We start from the raw sequence: 16,736 nt of genomic DNA on the forward strand, positions 1-16,736 counted from the left end.
AGCAGAGGTGAGAGTCTGGAAGGAGATGGGATGAATGGACTGGTGCAACCAGGCTGGGTAAGGGAGGGGTCAGGGGTCCTTTTTTAGTAAGAACTCTAGGCCCCTTTTGGCTGTGTGACCTGGGAGGGCTACTCAGCTTGTCTTAAGACTCTAGGGCAATTATAGGATCTAGTGGCAAAATGTGGGTAAAAGTCTTAGTTCAGACACTGGCCCATGGTAAGCCTTTAGTAAATAGCAGCTAAATTATTTTTGTAGCTATTACCATTGTCACTATTATTTTGTACTTTAATACCACCACCACCAAAGACTTGACTTCATGTCTCCACCAGCAGCCCCTCCCAGCCCGGCAGCTTCAGGCCCAGGTGACTCATTTATTCCCAGGATAGACCTCCAAGCAATACTTTCGGGGGTGACTACTTCTCAGGAGGCAGAAAATCTCCTCTGAAAACTCTTCTCTCGTTCTTCCCTCTTTCCTCCCTTCCTCCCCGCCTCTCTATCAAACCCACTCTCCTTTTCTGGAGTTCAAGCTGTTAGTGCCAGGGACTCTCGCCCCAGGACCTAGCTCAGCTCCGCCGCCCGAGGTCGCCCAGACATGTGCGGGCGCCTTCCTGCACGCCACTGTCCCCTGGCGGACGAAGCCGAGAGCGACCTGGCCCCGGGGTTGTAGCGCACCCCTGCTGCCAGGCGGCGCGGGGCGGACACCGTCCAGGCTGGCCGCCGCCTTTGCCAACTCGCGCGCCCGCCCGGCTCCGTCCCTCCTCTCGCTGTCCTGCCACATCTTCCTTTGCCTCCCACTCGAGGGACCATGTCGCGGCTCAGCTGGGGATACGGCGAACACAACGGTGAGCGAGGGAGGGCTTTGCTCCAGGGGGCGGCCGTGGGGGACAGACCACACACTGCTGATCTCGCACTTGCGAGAAACTTTTTGGTTCCTCTTTAAATTGAGCAGCTTTCCCCTGAGCCGAATGCAGGAAGTAAAGAGAGGGCTCAGTCTTGTGAAGACAGGAAAAGCGTCTTTTGGAGGGTGTTGGTAGTGAGGGTGAGAGTTGGTGTGTGTTAGCCCTGTGAAGATTCCCCCAGACCACGAAATCTTCGTATATGTCCATTCACTTTCACTTGAAAAGCCGAGGACTTTCCCTAGTAATAGCTACTTATCAATTAAAGGCATGGAGATTAGAAGTCTGATGACATACTTTAATGAATCGAGGGCAAGTTTGCTTTCAGTTTTTTGAGTTCATTATTCGCAGGAAACAAATCATAGAAAACATTTGAAGCTATACTTAAGAAATTTTAATAATTGAATCACAATCCTGAAGATTGAAGTTGCCTTCCTGGCAAATGAAATACTGCATATATCTTAATAGCTGTTACTATAAAATATTGCCATGGTAATTTGCAGTTGGTTGACTGGTACTGTTAGCTTTAGGAGGTCTCAGGTTCTTTCTAAAAAAATAAAGTTATGCTTTGGGCCACTTCACTCTTTCTCCCTCTCCCACAATCATCCTTGCATAGATAGAGGATTAGCAAAGGATTATTCAAATTTTAACATGTTGGCAAAAATGGATTTATTGATGGGAGCAGCAGTAATAATATGTATACTTGTCTTCTTCTATATACTAAATCACCAAAATAACCATTATTTGAAATAACTGCACAGTGAACCAAGAAGCCTTACAGTGAATCAGTGTCAAAATTAGATCTGTGAATAATAATAATAATAATAATAATAATACTTTCCTTGGATTAATGTGCATATTATTGAATAGTACCATATAGTCAAATTTTAGAGTAAGTTTACTTTCACCAAGAAACTTTCACAAAGAAAGCTTTTCAGCTTCATTTCTAATTGCAGCCTTCTTGAGGTTATGATTAACTTGCCAGTTTAAAATGGCAGCAGGTGAAATTTAGAACTTTAATAATAAAACGTATAATTTAGGTGAATTTCTTTTTGACTGAGTCTGTAATTATAATCTCACACTTTGCTAATTTCTAATTTATGTTTGGGAAAAAAACCCACAAAAAATTTCTTTTAATTTCCCTCTGTGCTGGAATAATTTTAATTTTTGTCATTTCATAGTTACTGGGTGTCAACCGTGCCCTCACAATAGTTAGGAAGAAGAAGGGTCTTTTCAATCAATGAGTACTGATTACTCTTTAATACATTTATTTGTTAGAAAATGTTGGCCTCAGTGAAACTCATCTTCAGAAATGTAAAAAATCTATCTTTGAAAAGCCATTACTAAGGAGTGATTTTGTATTTCTGCTAAGAATTGTAGGGCCATTTCCTGGTTTTTGATGCAATAGCTTTCTGAGGACTATGCCTATAAGTAAATCAACTGTGGCAAAATGCTACTGGAGATGTGTTGTATCCTGACCGGGCAAGTTTAGTTGCTTGTTTTCTGTTTAGGCTGGCAAAAGCAGTGAATGAGCAGATAAAAGGAAATTTAAACAAGGTGTAGTAGCAACAATAAAATGGAACACCAAGAGTTTGAGCCATTGGAAGGGGGTATACCACCTTCACCAAATACTTAAAAGTTCTTCCACTAACCTGTGGTAGTTTTATTGGTTTAGTTTAGGGAATGTAGCAGTTACTGAAAACTGCATATCTGTAGATATTTAAAAGTTCTTCAGTCAGTGGAAGAATCACCATTTATTTCTACTTAAGAGCTGTGTTTAAATGGGTTTAAAGTTGAATGTTTTGGAAACATTCATTAAAAAGGAGCTTGTTTAAGAGGCAGGAAAATGAACCGACTATAGCGGTTAATAAATAATATTGAGTAATTTATGCAAAACGTTATTATTATTTTTAAAATCTTTATTTATTTTTGAGAGAGAGAGAGAGAGACAGAGCGTGAGTGGAGGAGGAACAGAGACAGGGAGACACAGAATCCGAAGCAGGCTTCAGGCCCTGAGCTGTCAGCACAGAGCCTGATGCGGGGCTCGAACTCACAAATGGTGAGATCATGACCTGATGCTGAAGTCAGACGCTTAACCAACTGAGCCACCCAGGCACCCCAAAGTGTTATTATTTTTGTTTTATTTTGGTTTGCCTCTGCTTTTCAAAATTATTCTTGTTATAAAGGACTGGAAATAGGAGAGTAAAGGAATTAGGAGGAGACAGAAACTCTTTCCTAGTTGGAAAAAAGTCAACAACAACATTTCATGATACATGCATCACATATTTGAAATCTAACTCTGGTTAGGTTGACTCATACTTGGTGGCAGTGAAATAGAAAACTTTTTTTCACTTGAAGAAAGGACTAGATTGTACACAGAAAGAGTACTAGAAAGGTAAATGAGAGTACTCAATAAACCAGGAAATGTAATGCCTTCTCTGTAATAAGTAGGCAAAGACTTTTGATGTTCAAGTTGTTTTGAAGTCCAAAATGTCAGATTCCCTAGAGAAGAGCTTTTAAGTTATGTGAATGGTTGTATATTCATGCTTTGAGTTTTTGTAACTGATGCTTATGTGAAGGAAAGAGCTTAAGCTTTCTCCTTTGCAAAATTTAAGAGTAATAAGGAGCATTAGATTTAGAGATTGAAGCTGTTGATAATCGCTATGTGTTTGTGTTTCTTGAAGTTTCATTCTAAATCTTTAAAAATATTTGTTGTCAGTAACAAATGTTTAATTGTCATGCTGTCTCAGTAACATTTGTTTTAATGTTTATTTATTTATTTTGAGAGAGTGAGAGCGTGCATGCAAGGGGTGGGCCACAGAGAGAGAGAGACAGAGAGAGAATCCCAAGCAGACTCCACCTTGTCAGAGCATGAAGCTCCATCTCACAAACTGTGAGATCATCGCCCAAGCAGAAATCGAGAGTTGGATGCTCAACCAATTGAGCCACCCAGGCACCCCCAGGCTGTGTCATTTTAATAAGTACTTGAATATTAGAGAAATCAAGTTAGTGAAGTAGGGAAAAGCTTAGTCAGTAGCCCTGTGCTCTGCTGACTTGGTGGTAGCTGTATAAATTGCAGGCATAGTAGACAATAAGAACCTCTAACCTGTAAAGTGACTACGCACACCTGTAAATGACTTAGAGATTTACCCGAAGCTGCAGTCTTGCTGTTGATTTGGGGAGGCAGAACTTGAATCAAGTCTCCCAGAGAAATGAACAGTCTAGACAAGGGAATTGCCTGCTTATTGGTTCATATCAGTTTACCAAACGTGTGTCTGACTTGGGGACTTGTTGCAATTTTGACTTTTTTGAGTAGATGATCAGGATGACCATTTTCCCTTGTGTTGGAATTCAAATATAACATTGGCAAAATAACCACAGAAAGAACTTCAGAAGTGTTCAAAGAAAGAAAGAAATTGTTACCTGACTCCGCTGAAGATAATCAACAATATTACATTTCCTGACATGGTGCCGCCATTTTATTTGGATTATACTATGTGAAAAATTTACGTATTTCCTTAGTATGCCTGTTGGACATTGGAGGTAGCTGAGTTGAGGCCTGAGTGACACCTGAAGATACCAGTGAGTGATAGAAGAAAGAAGTAGGGATAGCATTTTTTTTTTTAAAGTTTATTTATTTATTTTGAGAGAGCAGGGGAGGGGCAGAGAGAGAGACAGAGAGAGAGAATCCCAAGCAGGCTTCACACTGCCAACATGGAGCCCGATGCAGGGCTCGAACCTATGAACCGTGGAATCATGACCTGAGCTAAAATCAAGAAAGAGTCAGATGCTTAATCAACTGAGCCACCCAGGCACCTCAGGGATAGCATTTTTAAGAACTGCACCCTTTTTTCACTACACAGCTTTCTCAGTTTCATTCGTTCTTTCATCTTAAGAACTTGGAGACCTCTGGAGCTACCACAGATCTTTCTTAGAGCTGAGACTAAATCTCATTGTTTTCAATGATCAATTATGCTATTGTTTTTAGTTTGGTGGAAAGGCACCTTTGGAAAGTACTTTTTAACCCTTAAACGGTTTTTGTTGCAAGGGTTAGTTTAATGCTGCAAATGAGTTAAGCAAACCAGGAGGTTTTCATCCTATAATAAAAGCACCCAGCCTTGTAAAAAAAAAAAAAAAATTAGATGCAAAGGTCGTGAGGATGAAGATCTTATTTTATTAATCCTTTTTATTCCTTCAGCTCAAGCACAGTACATTGTACTCAACAAATGTTTGGGGAATGAAGTAACTTACTTAATCCTTTTCTTTTGGTCCTATATATTTAAGGTCCTATTCATTGGAATAAATTTTTCCCGATTGCTGATGGGGATCAGCAATCTCCAATTGAGATTAAAACCAAAGAAGTGAAATATGACTCTTCCCTGCGACCTCTGAGTATCAAGTATGATGCAAACTCAGCCAAAATCATCAGTAATAGTGGCCATTCCTTCAGCGTTGACTTCGATGACACAGAAGACAAATCAGGTTGGTTCTTTTTTTTTTTTTTGGTTGGGGGTGTGTGTGAGGTGACTGCACTGTGATTTCTTATCTTTCATATTTAAAATACCTATGTATTGTGTGTTCCTTATTAATACTTTGCTAGAACTTGTAATAAAAGTTTTGTTTGACTGTTTCATGGGATAATGTCTTTCACGCTGTGAATAAGTCATGGACCAACCAAATAAAACTTTAGTTTATGTGTTATTTTGATAACCAAATGAGGTAGAAAAAGAGAATTTCCTTAAAAGGGACATTGAATCCTTCTTCAAGCATATCAACTGCCCAAAGAATGGATGATATCCAATTTAAAGTTAAGATGAGAGAGAAGATTAGAGAGAATTGAATTTTGGAATAATTTTTAAGGCTTCTGACAAATTATTTTCATTTTTAGTCTAATATTAGGATGATGTTGTGTTTGCTCTGTTAATAAAAATATAGTTAAATTATAATTTTTTTTTACATTTATTTATTTTTGAGAGACAGAGAGAGACAGCATGAGTAGGGGAGGGGCAGGGAGGGAGGGAGACACAGAATCAGAAGCAGGCTCCAGGCTCTGAGCTGTCATCATGAAGCCTGATGTAGGGCTCGAACCCACGACCCGTGAGATCATGACCTGAGCTGAAGTCAGACACCCAACCGACTGAGCCACCCAGGTGCCCCAAAAATATAGTTAAGTTATGCAAATCCTAAATTGGAAAAAGATTTTCACTTATTCATTAATCTCAGAATAGGTTCCTAATAATATCCTGTATTTTTGTGATACTGTATTGTTAGCAAAAATTACAAGCTCATAAAATTTCTTTCTCATATTTGTCAAATTCATAAAAGATACATTTTCATCAGAGCACTGTAAAAAATATACATAAAAGGATTAACATGCTATTTTTAACTTTCATGGGGAGGAAGGACCTCACTTTAAAAAAAATTATTTATTTTGAGAGAGAAAGAAAGAGAGAGAGTGGGGGAGGGGAGAGAGAGGGAGAGAGAATCCCATACAGGCTCTGCACTGTTAGTGCAGAGCTCTAACAGTGGGCTCAAACGTGGGCTCAAACCCACAAACTATGAGATCATGACTGAGCTGAAATCAAGAGTTGGACGCTTAACCGACTGAGCCACCCAGGAGCCCCCAGACCTCACTTTTTATATACTATATTCAATTGTCTTTCCTTTAAGCCCTCAGTTTAATGCTTCTGTATTAATAGATATGGTTGATGCAATGGGTAAATTATAAGTAGTCCATGGCTTCTGAGTATAAAGGCTTTACCACCCATAATTGTAGTTTGATACTGTTTATGTCTTAAACATAAAAATTTGAGGCTAACCACTCCTGCTGTTACAATAAGAAATGATTAAACTTACATCACCTAAAACTTGAAGTTTTTAATTTATAAATAAATGTAGGCAGCCTTAGTCATAGAAAATTCCTACTCTAATTTGCTTGATGATGATCTAGGTTTCCTTTCTCTCCCTCTCCCTTTTTTCTCCCTCTTCCTTCTGTCTTCCTCTCTCTGCCTCTTTCTCTCTTCCTCTCGTTTTCCTTCTACTTTGAGTTAATCTGGGGGAATCAGCTTATGTTTCCAGATTTGACACTTTGTCTGTGATTGGTAGTGTGTGCCTTCTCCCATATGTGAAGGTCTAGTTCCTATCTAGATCACAATGAAATTACCAGAGTTAATTGGAAACGTCTGTAAAGTACTTTGTACCCCTCTGAGACAGAAACTACATAAATATGGGTCATGATTCTCATTCTTTTTTCTCAAGATAAATAAAAAGAGAATGTTTTGTGGTGATTCTGGGTATTTAATCAGTTAAAAAGTAGAAACCACTATAGTTAAATTGTTGTTGATTTTTCTTTTTCTTTGGTAAACTATAAGAAACACAAACTTTCTATAGCAAACCACTTTAATTTGAATAAAACAGTTTCTATTTTGTAAAGAAGCCATTCTTGACCAAAATTAACTCTGAATCCCACCAGTAAGAGGGCAGAGGCACCTGGGTGCCTCCGTTGGTTAAGCCTCTGGCTCTTGATTTCAGCTCAGGTCATGATCTCACAGTTCATGGGTTTGAGCCCTGCGTACAGCCCAGCACTGACAGTGTGGAGCTTGCTTAGGATTCTATCTCTCCCTCTCTCTCTGCCCTCCCATGTTCAAAATAAATAAATGAACTTAAAAAAAAAAAAGGAGAGAGAGAAACCACAGGCATGAAACTATCCTCACGGTCCTTGTAGGACTTCTTTGGCTGGGCAGTTGCATTCCCCATGGTTAACGTCTGGCGAGCCACCCTTTAGAATTTAATAGTCCTTTAAAGAGGGGGTAGGAAGTGATGATATTTTGGGGGAAGAATTCCTCTTGGCCATAGCAGAGGGTAAATAGTAATCTGGTAAAGAAAGACAAGGGCATTCTCACCCTAGCTACTGGTCTGTGTACTCAGACAGGATCTCACCTCTCTGGGAATCTCACCTGACTGGCCCCACAACTCCTCCTGTAACATCCCTGCTTGTCCCATCCAGAGCTCCCCACACTGCATTGTAACTGCTAGCTGGTTCTCTTCCCATTCAGCTGAACGCTCCCTGTGGACAACAGCTCTGTCTGACTCCTGTCTCTAGCATAGTGCCTTGCACACAAGATACTATGGTACTCAATAAATGTGTGTTTAAGTTAAAAACATTTTTTTGGTGTGATGTTTCTTGGAGGATAGAAAATTGATATGGCGGAGTGCGTAGGTGGCCCTGTAGGTAAATGAAATCAAGAGATTCAGCTCAGGTCATGATCTCACAGTCCTGGTATCGAACCTCGCGTCAGGCTCCGCACTGAACGTGGAGCCTGCTTGAGATTCTCTCTCTCTGCCCCTTCCCAGTGCTTGTACTCTCTCAATAAAAAAATAAGTAAATAAAATAAAATAAAATAAAATAAAATAAAATAAAATAAAATAGAAAATTGATACAGCATTCCATTTGACACCTAAGTAGTTTAAATTATAATTATTTTTAAGTTGATTTATTTTGAGAGAGACAGAGACAGTGCGAGTCAAAGAGGGACAGAGAGAGAGGGAGACAGAGAGAGAATCCCAAGCAGGCACCACGCTGCTGGCACAGAGCCTGATGCGGGGCTCAAACCCACAAAACCGTGAGATCATGACCTGAACCAAAACCAAAAGCCTGACCCTTAACCAACTGAGCCACCCCGGTGCCCCTGACATCTAACTAGTTTAAACATTAGTGGATTATTCATTGCTTGAATGTTTAATTATTATTATTATTATTATTATTATTATTAAAGTTTTTTTATTTTTGAGAGAGAGACAGACAGACAGACAGAACGTGAGCAGGAGAGGGGCAGAGAGAGAGGGAAACACAGAATCTGAAGCAGATTCCAGCCTCCGAGCTGTTAGCTCAGATCCTGACCAGGCTCGAACTCATGAACCGTGAGATCATGACCTGAGCTGAAGTCAGAGACTTCACTGACTGAGCCATGCCATTCAGGCGCCCCTGAATGTTTAATCATTAAAGGCTGTTGTAGTGATTGTTACATGTTAAGAAATGAAAATTCTTGGAATATAGTAAGTACTTAATAACTATTAATAACAAACTGATAATAATAAGACATAGTAAATAACAGGCCTGTATCCTTTCCATGTGTAAGATATGTTGTGCTGAAATCTTTTAAAGATGTCAAAAGGAAGGAAGCTAGTTTCTTACTGAGAAAGGCCTTGTGGGAAAACCAGTGACATGATGGACTCGATGCTTATTCTTTAATTTTCACCTCTAGAAATTGTCAATTTCTTAGTTACGCTCTAGTTATTTAGTTCTAGTTATCTGGTTCTAGGTAACTGCCTGAAATCAACCAAATTCACAAGATCTGAAATTATACATTAGAAAAGAGAAAAAACATAAAAAGATATGGGAGAAGGATGCCTTAGTTGTGTGATTCCTCCAAGAACCAAGATCTCCAGGAAACTGAATTGGTAATTTGTGACAATGTATACATTACAAAACTATCATCATGATGTTTCCTTCATTAGGCCTAAGTCCCTTGAGGATAAGGATGACCTTACTCATCATCCCATACTTAGTATTGAACATAGTTGCTAGCCCATAGCAAGGTATTCAGAATTGTTGAATGAATAAGCAGAGAGTAACCTGGTGTGCATATGCTCAGAGCAAAAGAGGCCAGACTTAACGAAGACTCTCCTGGCTCCATAAAGAATTCAGGCCCCACTGACTGGAAGCATTTATGGCTTTTGTCTCTCTCTCTCTCTCTCTCTCTCACAGTATAATCCTGGCAGATTTGTGCCCTTTGGTTCCTCTTTTCCTAGGGTCCAAGCAAAATACATGTGCTATTCATTTAGCTTTGCTTCAGAGAACTGTTTACCACACAGTGATTAGTCTATGGCTTTCATTAGATTCATAAGAACATGTTCTCTAGTGGTTCCCAGGTCACTTATTCTGTAGCCATCTTATAAACTGAAGTTTACAGAGACGTGCTTCTACAGGTGAGGTCTCTTGTTTTATGTTTTTAATATTTATTGGTGCAGACACTGTCTTAAGCGCTAGAGATACAAGAGAACAAGACAGATTCTGCCTTAGAAGAGTTTGTATCCTGGTGGGATAGACAGTAAATGCATGCATAGACAAGTGTGTTAATTTTTAAATTATTTTCTTTCTGATTTTGTTGCAAGCCTTGGTTACCATTTAAGGCCATTGGCTACAGTGTGGTTTCAGAAAAGAAGCAGTTACCAACAATTTAAAAAAGTCAAACTCAATGGAGTAACATATACATTCTAGTTTCACAACATTGTTGGTCTTTGCAGCATATAACAAATGACAAGGATTCTTTTATTAAGATAATAAAAAGTTCCCAAATTTTAATGGCACTTAACTCTGATTGCTTACTCTCTGTGGACCTCTTATATGAATGTTTTATTTGGAATAGATTTTTAAAAAATTCTGAATGAAAGGATAAGTGGACTATATATGTATACCAAGTATGATTTGGGAGAAACAATTACTGTTTTCGGATATAAGATGGAGACAATAATATTTAGTTACTCATCTGGATTACAGAGGAAGGTGAATGATTTGATGCTTGAAAACACTAAGTCATTCCCCCTAAAAATAATTTTTGTTGCCATTGTTCATTTTATACTATAGTTAAGTTATTTTATTATAGAGTATCTCGAAGTCAGTGATAAATTAACCTTGATATTTTGACTCACTTTTCCCCATCCTGTGGGAAGCTTTCTTCAGAAGAGCTCTGTTCTAAGAGAATGTTTTCTTCACACGTAGACAGTTGCTGATCATGGTCCCAGTTTGGATATTTTATTTTATTATTTTATTTTATTTTATTTTATTTTATTTTATTTTATTTTATTTTTAACATTTATTCATTATTTATTGAGAGATAGACGGAGAGAGAGAATCCCAAGCAGGCTCCATGCTGTCAGCTCAGAGTTGGACATGGAGCTCAAACTCATGAACCATGAGATCATGACATGAGCTGAAATTAAGAGTTGGACACATAACCAACTGAGCCACCCAGGAGCCCCCAGTTTGGATATTTTAATTGAAACACTCACGTGTGGAGTCCAAATATGTAGAGTGTAAGGCAATCTTTGTTGCTTAACTAACAGAGCTATGCTAATCTGGCTTTAAACCCTGGATTCTGAGCAGGCTTTCCAGAGATCAGCCATTATTCTTGGATGTTTCCCTAACAATGTGTGTTTTTTGGTATCATTTTCTTTCTCCTGAGCCAGCTTATTTGCATCTTCTCCCAAAGTTAATTCCACATTGATTACTCAAGCTCTGTAATCTGCCTTTTATCTGTGAAGGAATGACTTTATGTTTCAGCTCAGGTTTTATGCTACTGCTGCAAGAAAAGAAAGGACAATAGAACTGTTGATTTCTTTTCATTTGGAATGCCACTGTATCCATGCTGTATGGAGTCACTTAGGGAAATTTGCCTTTTAAATTAATTTATCTGTGAATGATCTTTGAAAATGTTTGTTTAAAGACAAATCAAATGTTTTATTCATTCATTCATCGAATATTTATCATACATCTCCTCTGTGATAGGTTCCATGCTAGATGATGGGTACAGCAGTGATCCAGTTGGACAGAGCCTCTGCCCTCATGAACACTGTCCAGTGGGAGACTCAAAACCCTAACATTATTCTGCTTATAACGGTGTAACAGAAGAGCAAGCCTTAGAGTCTGATGTAAATGGTTCTTCTCTTTAACTTTTCAGAGGGTTTTGGAAATAGCCATCTTTGGTTATTTAAAAAAAAAAAAATCTGGATCCAAATAAATCTAAGGGAAGTTCCTACCATTCAATCTTCCAAAAAAAAAAAAAAAAACCTACAAAATGAATTGCATATGCTCAATTTTTTCCCTTGGTAATTTTGATAATTGTATAAGTCAAAAAGCATCCAGTCCTATCTCCTAATTAAAAATAGACAGACAGATGGACAGATGAACACAAGTATGCATGAGAAAGCTAAAGCCCACAGAGACTTAAGTGAATCTTGAAAGATCACATAATTCAGTTGCTGAGCTGGAACCATTCCCAGGTTTGCTGATTCTAACCACGGTAACTCTTAATCATTGATGTTCAACTTCACTGAGTCAAATTGAGTAAGGAAGAAATGAGTTCAATTGTACTGGTTAATAGAGGCAGCCATCTGGATCATTTTTCTCCCACAAAAGAGCTCAAAGAGGCGTGTGCCTTAGGCATCCTTACTGCATGTGATACCTCTTAACATCTTTTGCTTCTTTTTTTTTTTTTTAAATTTTTTAACGTTTATTCATTTTTGAGAGACAGAGAGCAAGCAGGGGTGGGGCAGAGAGAGAGGGAGACACAGGATCTGAAGCAGGCTCCAGGCTCTGACCTGTCAGCACAGAGCCCAATGCAGGGCTTGAACTCACAGAATATGAGATTAGACCTGAGTCGAAGTCAGATGCTCAACCAAATGAGCCATCCAGGCGCCCCTTGCTTCTTTTTTAAGTAAACTCCATGCCCAATGTGGAACTTAAACTCATGACCCTGAGATCAAGAGTCACATGCTCTGCTGACTGAGCCAGCCAGGAACCCCATTAACATCTTTTGATTCATATATAAGATGGATCATTCTTGACAAATTTTGAGATTTCTCTCTCTCTCTCTTTATCTCTATCTGTCTACCTATCTGAAATCTCTGAAGAGGAAGGTCATTTAAATCAAACTGTTATTAAGGCTGAATCTCATAATCTAACACTTAATTCTACTGGATGTTGGTGGGAGATTAGTAATGTGTATGGTATATTCAATATCCAATGCTGTCTTATCCCCCCTAAACATGCCCAACAAAGATTAATAAGGAGGAGACAGGTTAGAGCTATGTTTTATATTAAGAAGATTTTCTATATACTTAAGATATGATTCTGTTGTCAGAAAAGAGTTAATTTTGCACTGTATTCCAGGTTTCCCTGGGAAGATAGAATTTAAGTACAGAAGATATGCTTACTTGGCCAGTTTTTGTAGTAATCCTAACACAATAAAATAGTAATAATAGCTAACATGTCCAGCATGCTCACTGTGTGCCAGGCAGTGTTAAGTCCTTTGTATTCAACTTTTCTTCTAGTTTCAAAACAGCATTAGGAGGAGGGAGCATTACTCTCTTGAGGTTACAGACATGAAAGCTGGTGCTTTGAAGTTAGAGTTCATGCAAGATCACCAGTAAGAGCATGAGCCCAGGTCTTCTCAGTGCAGGACACTATTCTTTAATCATAATGCTGGACTGCTCTACCAAGTTCAAGGTGGCCCTTTTTACATAATCACATCCTTATTCAGAGAGGCTGACATTCTCCAATAAACAGACCAATTCCTTACCTTTAAGAACTCCTAATTTCTTCTACTTTCCAACCACTGTCTGCTGTGATTTCCCAGATATTCCATAAAAATCTGTTTTGTAGACTCTCCAACCTTTTAAAATGTTTGTACGCACTCCTCATATACCTAAAAGTTGTGTTCCTGTCCACAAACTGAATGACACATTTGTAAACACTTCCTTGGAGGACCTGCGTGTGTTCAGGGAGATGATGTGGGTTGTAGCAGCATGTGTAAAGATTGTTTTCTTGCTCACAATTGAAAATGGATCGCCATTTTAGTTCTGCGTGGGGGTCCTCTCACTGGAAACTACAGGCTGCGGCAGTTTCACCTGCATTGGGGGTCTGCTGATGATCACGGCTCTGAACACGTGGTGGATGGAGTGAGATACGCTGCAGAGGTAAGCCAACAGACATAGATTCATGATTCAGTGTTTTCCTAGGTGATGGGATTTAAGGAACGCAGAGGGCAACTCTCTTGACTCCAAATTGATCCTGAGTCAGTTAGGTTTCTCGGTGTCTGAAATTGCTTTATTCAATCAACATGAGAGTTTATCAATATGAGAGCGATCAGTGTGGCTCTTCTGAGTCTTATACCAACTCTGAGAGCTTAGGGTTATTGTGCTCATTCTAGAAATGAGTAAACTGCAGATTTGGAGAGATTAAGTAACTTATCCAATTAGGGGGTGGGTAAGATGGGTTTAAATTCAAGTTTGTCTGATACCAAATTACAAATCTTTCTATACTATCTATTGTGCTTCCCGAAAGTCCACTGAGAAGGCAGAGAAAGAGACATTTGATTTGGTCCAGACAGAGATACATACTAATATCATATTTTGTAGAGGTAATAGTGAATGGAGGAGTTTCTTGTAGGGAAGAAAAAACAAAGACACAAATTCTCCTAAACTCTACATTACCTCTATAATTATAGGTATAGAATGGAATCTGTTAATTATTAAGGTCATTGGTAAAGCATAACACAATAAAGCATTCATTGACTCTTTAAAAAATTTTTAATGTTTATTCACTTTTTGAGAGACAGAGACAGAACGTGAGTGGGAGACAGGCAGAAAGAGAGGGAGACACAGAATCTGAAGCAGGCTCCAGGCTCTGAGCTGTTAGTACAGAGCCTGACGCGGGGCTTGAACTCACAGACCGCGAGATCATGACCTGAGCCGAAGTTGGCCACTTAACTGACTGAGCTGCTCAGGCACCCATCATTGATCTTTTTTTTAAATTGGGAAGTCACTTCTTTATAATTATATTTGTTAATAATACTCTACTTTTTCTAATCCTCTGTTCAATGACAAAGCATAATATACTTCAAGTTTTCATACTGTTAAATATTGCTAACACCCAACTTTTTCATGAAGCGAAAGTGAATTATTGTATGACTCAACCAAAGCTGTTTATGTGAAAATAATTTGGCTTGTGAGCCATCTAGGTGAGACAGAGCAGTGTTACCAGGCCAGTAAAGTTCTTCTTCATTTTCTCATGGTTACTGAGCTGTGGAGTATGGATACTCCTTTATAATTCTGCTGTTCAGAGAAATCCAACCAACAGAACTTTTTTCCAGTTTTGCTCTTCCATTCACAGGTACATCTATTCTTTGAGTCTATCAACCAAAGTGTCCATTTCGTCAACTTAAAACACTTTTGTCTGAGGCCAAGTGCTTAAGGTGTGGGACTTGCTCTGTTTTTAGGATGGAGAAATAAAATGTATATCCAAAGTGTTCCATGCCAGTGGAGAAAAGAAGCCAAGAATGTAGGAAGTGGGACTTCTGAATCTGTGTGGTGCCTCAGTTTATATCATCTGCTGAACAGTTTTCATGTTGCTTTCTCACATTTTGTGTTCTAAATCTCACATTTTGTTCTAAATCTTAAAGGCTTTGTGGGGATTGAGCTGGTTTTGGATTACTGCTTTGTAATATTCCTAAACAACTAAGAAAAATTAGTCACATTGCTTTATGGTTTTACTTTCTAGTTTCATAAACTTGAATGCATACTCTCAGAGAGATCTTATCTGAGCTGGCAAGTTGTTTCTTGAAAAGGGCACCCATATCCTGAAATTTTCCAGAAGCTCGGAGTCCTGACTTGCAGAGAAAGAAACATCTTTGTAGACTTTCCTTCTTGAAGGAGATAAAGCTTTGACTGGAATTTCATATATTCTTTAATATATGTTTAAGACTATTTCTTATTTTGTTCATTTGTTCATGAATTCATTCACTCTTTAAGAATTCATTGTGACCCTACTATGCCCCCCATGTTTGCCTAGCTGACATGTGCTCATCCTGAAGGGAATGCTGGAAGGAAGTAGGGATAGAACAGGGAACACTTCCCTGCAAACAGCCCTTCAGCCCCAACCAAAGGATGAGCAGCAGTGAGCCGGGCAAAGGAGAGAGACAGCAGTGGTCCTGCACGGGATCATGTATGAGGACTTGGGGTGGGAAGTGCATCCCATATTTGAAGAACAAAGTAGCTAGTTGGATTGGTGCATGAACAAGGAGGAGAGCTGCCCCAGGTAGGGTTGGAAGGGCTGGAGGGCCTGCACTTAGTAAGGTAAGTCATGGTAAGGATTGTGAACTTCATTCTCTGTGCAGTGGGAAGCCACTGACTAGCTTTGAACTGGAAAGTGATCATATTTGCATTTAAAAAAACATTCTAGGTACCATTTGAAAATAAATTGGGTTGAAGCAGGGATGGATAAGAGGAGTCAGTGAGAAGATTTTTTGGGGGAGTTCCAGGTAAATCGATGATAGTATAGTTAATTGGAGTGCTGGCTAGAAGTATAGACTGGAAGTATCCCCCTTCAGTGGGATTTGTTGGTTAATTTGGTTTGAAGGGGAGAGGAGGAGGGGGTCATGTTTTCTGGTTTGAGACAGGAATGCTGATGGAGAATGAGGAAGTCTGGGTCAGACCTCAGAGTTGGGGGGATGTTAGAGGTAGATGATAAACATTAATAAATGGTATGTGATAAGTTCTTTGATAGGAACATACCATGGGAGCTGGTAGTGTTACTGAATAGTTAGGAAATGTTTCTTTGTGATTTATGTGAATTGAAACTGAATGTCTAAGAGTCACTATGAGAAAATCTAAAGAGCTTCTCAGCAAGTGGGCACAGCAAAGACAGATGACCCCAGGCAGGAGTAAGGTTGGCATGTTTAAGAAGCAAAAGCCTTTGGCTTCTGGGATTGGAATTAACGAGGGAGAAGTTATAGGCCATGTCCTGGAGAAGCAGGCAAGGACCATGCCTTGTCAGGCTTTGTGGGGCATGGTAAGAAATTTGGGATTTATCCTTTTTTTAAAAAAATTTTTTTTCAACGTTTATTTATTTTTGGGGGGGACAGAGAGAGACAGAGCATGAATGGGGGAGGGGCAGAGAGAGAGGGAGACACAGAATCGGAAACAGGCTCCAGGCTCTGAGCCATCAGCCCAGAGCCTGACGCGGGGCTCGAACTCACGGACCGCGAGATCGTGACCTGGCTG

At 39.3% G+C, this 16,736-nt stretch overlaps 1 protein-coding gene across 2 annotated transcripts in view; it reads left to right on the top strand.

The window, feature by feature from the left end:
• CA13 (carbonic anhydrase 13) overlaps window positions 1–16,736 on the top strand; it is a 49,624-nt gene that overhangs the window by 13,783 nt on the left and 19,105 nt on the right. The window contains exons 1-3 of one of the 2 annotated variants that reach the window (XM_043601299.1): window positions 405–842; window positions 5,181–5,378; window positions 13,534–13,652. In XM_043601299.1, the coding sequence (XP_043457234.1) occupies window positions 806–842; window positions 5,181–5,378; window positions 13,534–13,652 (354 nt within the window). In that variant the 5' untranslated portion in view covers window positions 405–805. Of the gene's footprint in view, window positions 1–404; window positions 843–5,180; window positions 5,379–13,533; window positions 13,653–16,736 lie in introns of those variants that run through there. The other variant, XM_043601298.1, reaches the window with a different exon arrangement.

Source organism: Prionailurus bengalensis, chromosome F2 (genome assembly GCF_016509475.1).
Source record: "Prionailurus bengalensis isolate Pbe53 chromosome F2, Fcat_Pben_1.1_paternal_pri, whole genome shotgun sequence".
NCBI lineage: Eukaryota > Metazoa > Chordata > Mammalia > Carnivora > Felidae > Prionailurus > Prionailurus bengalensis.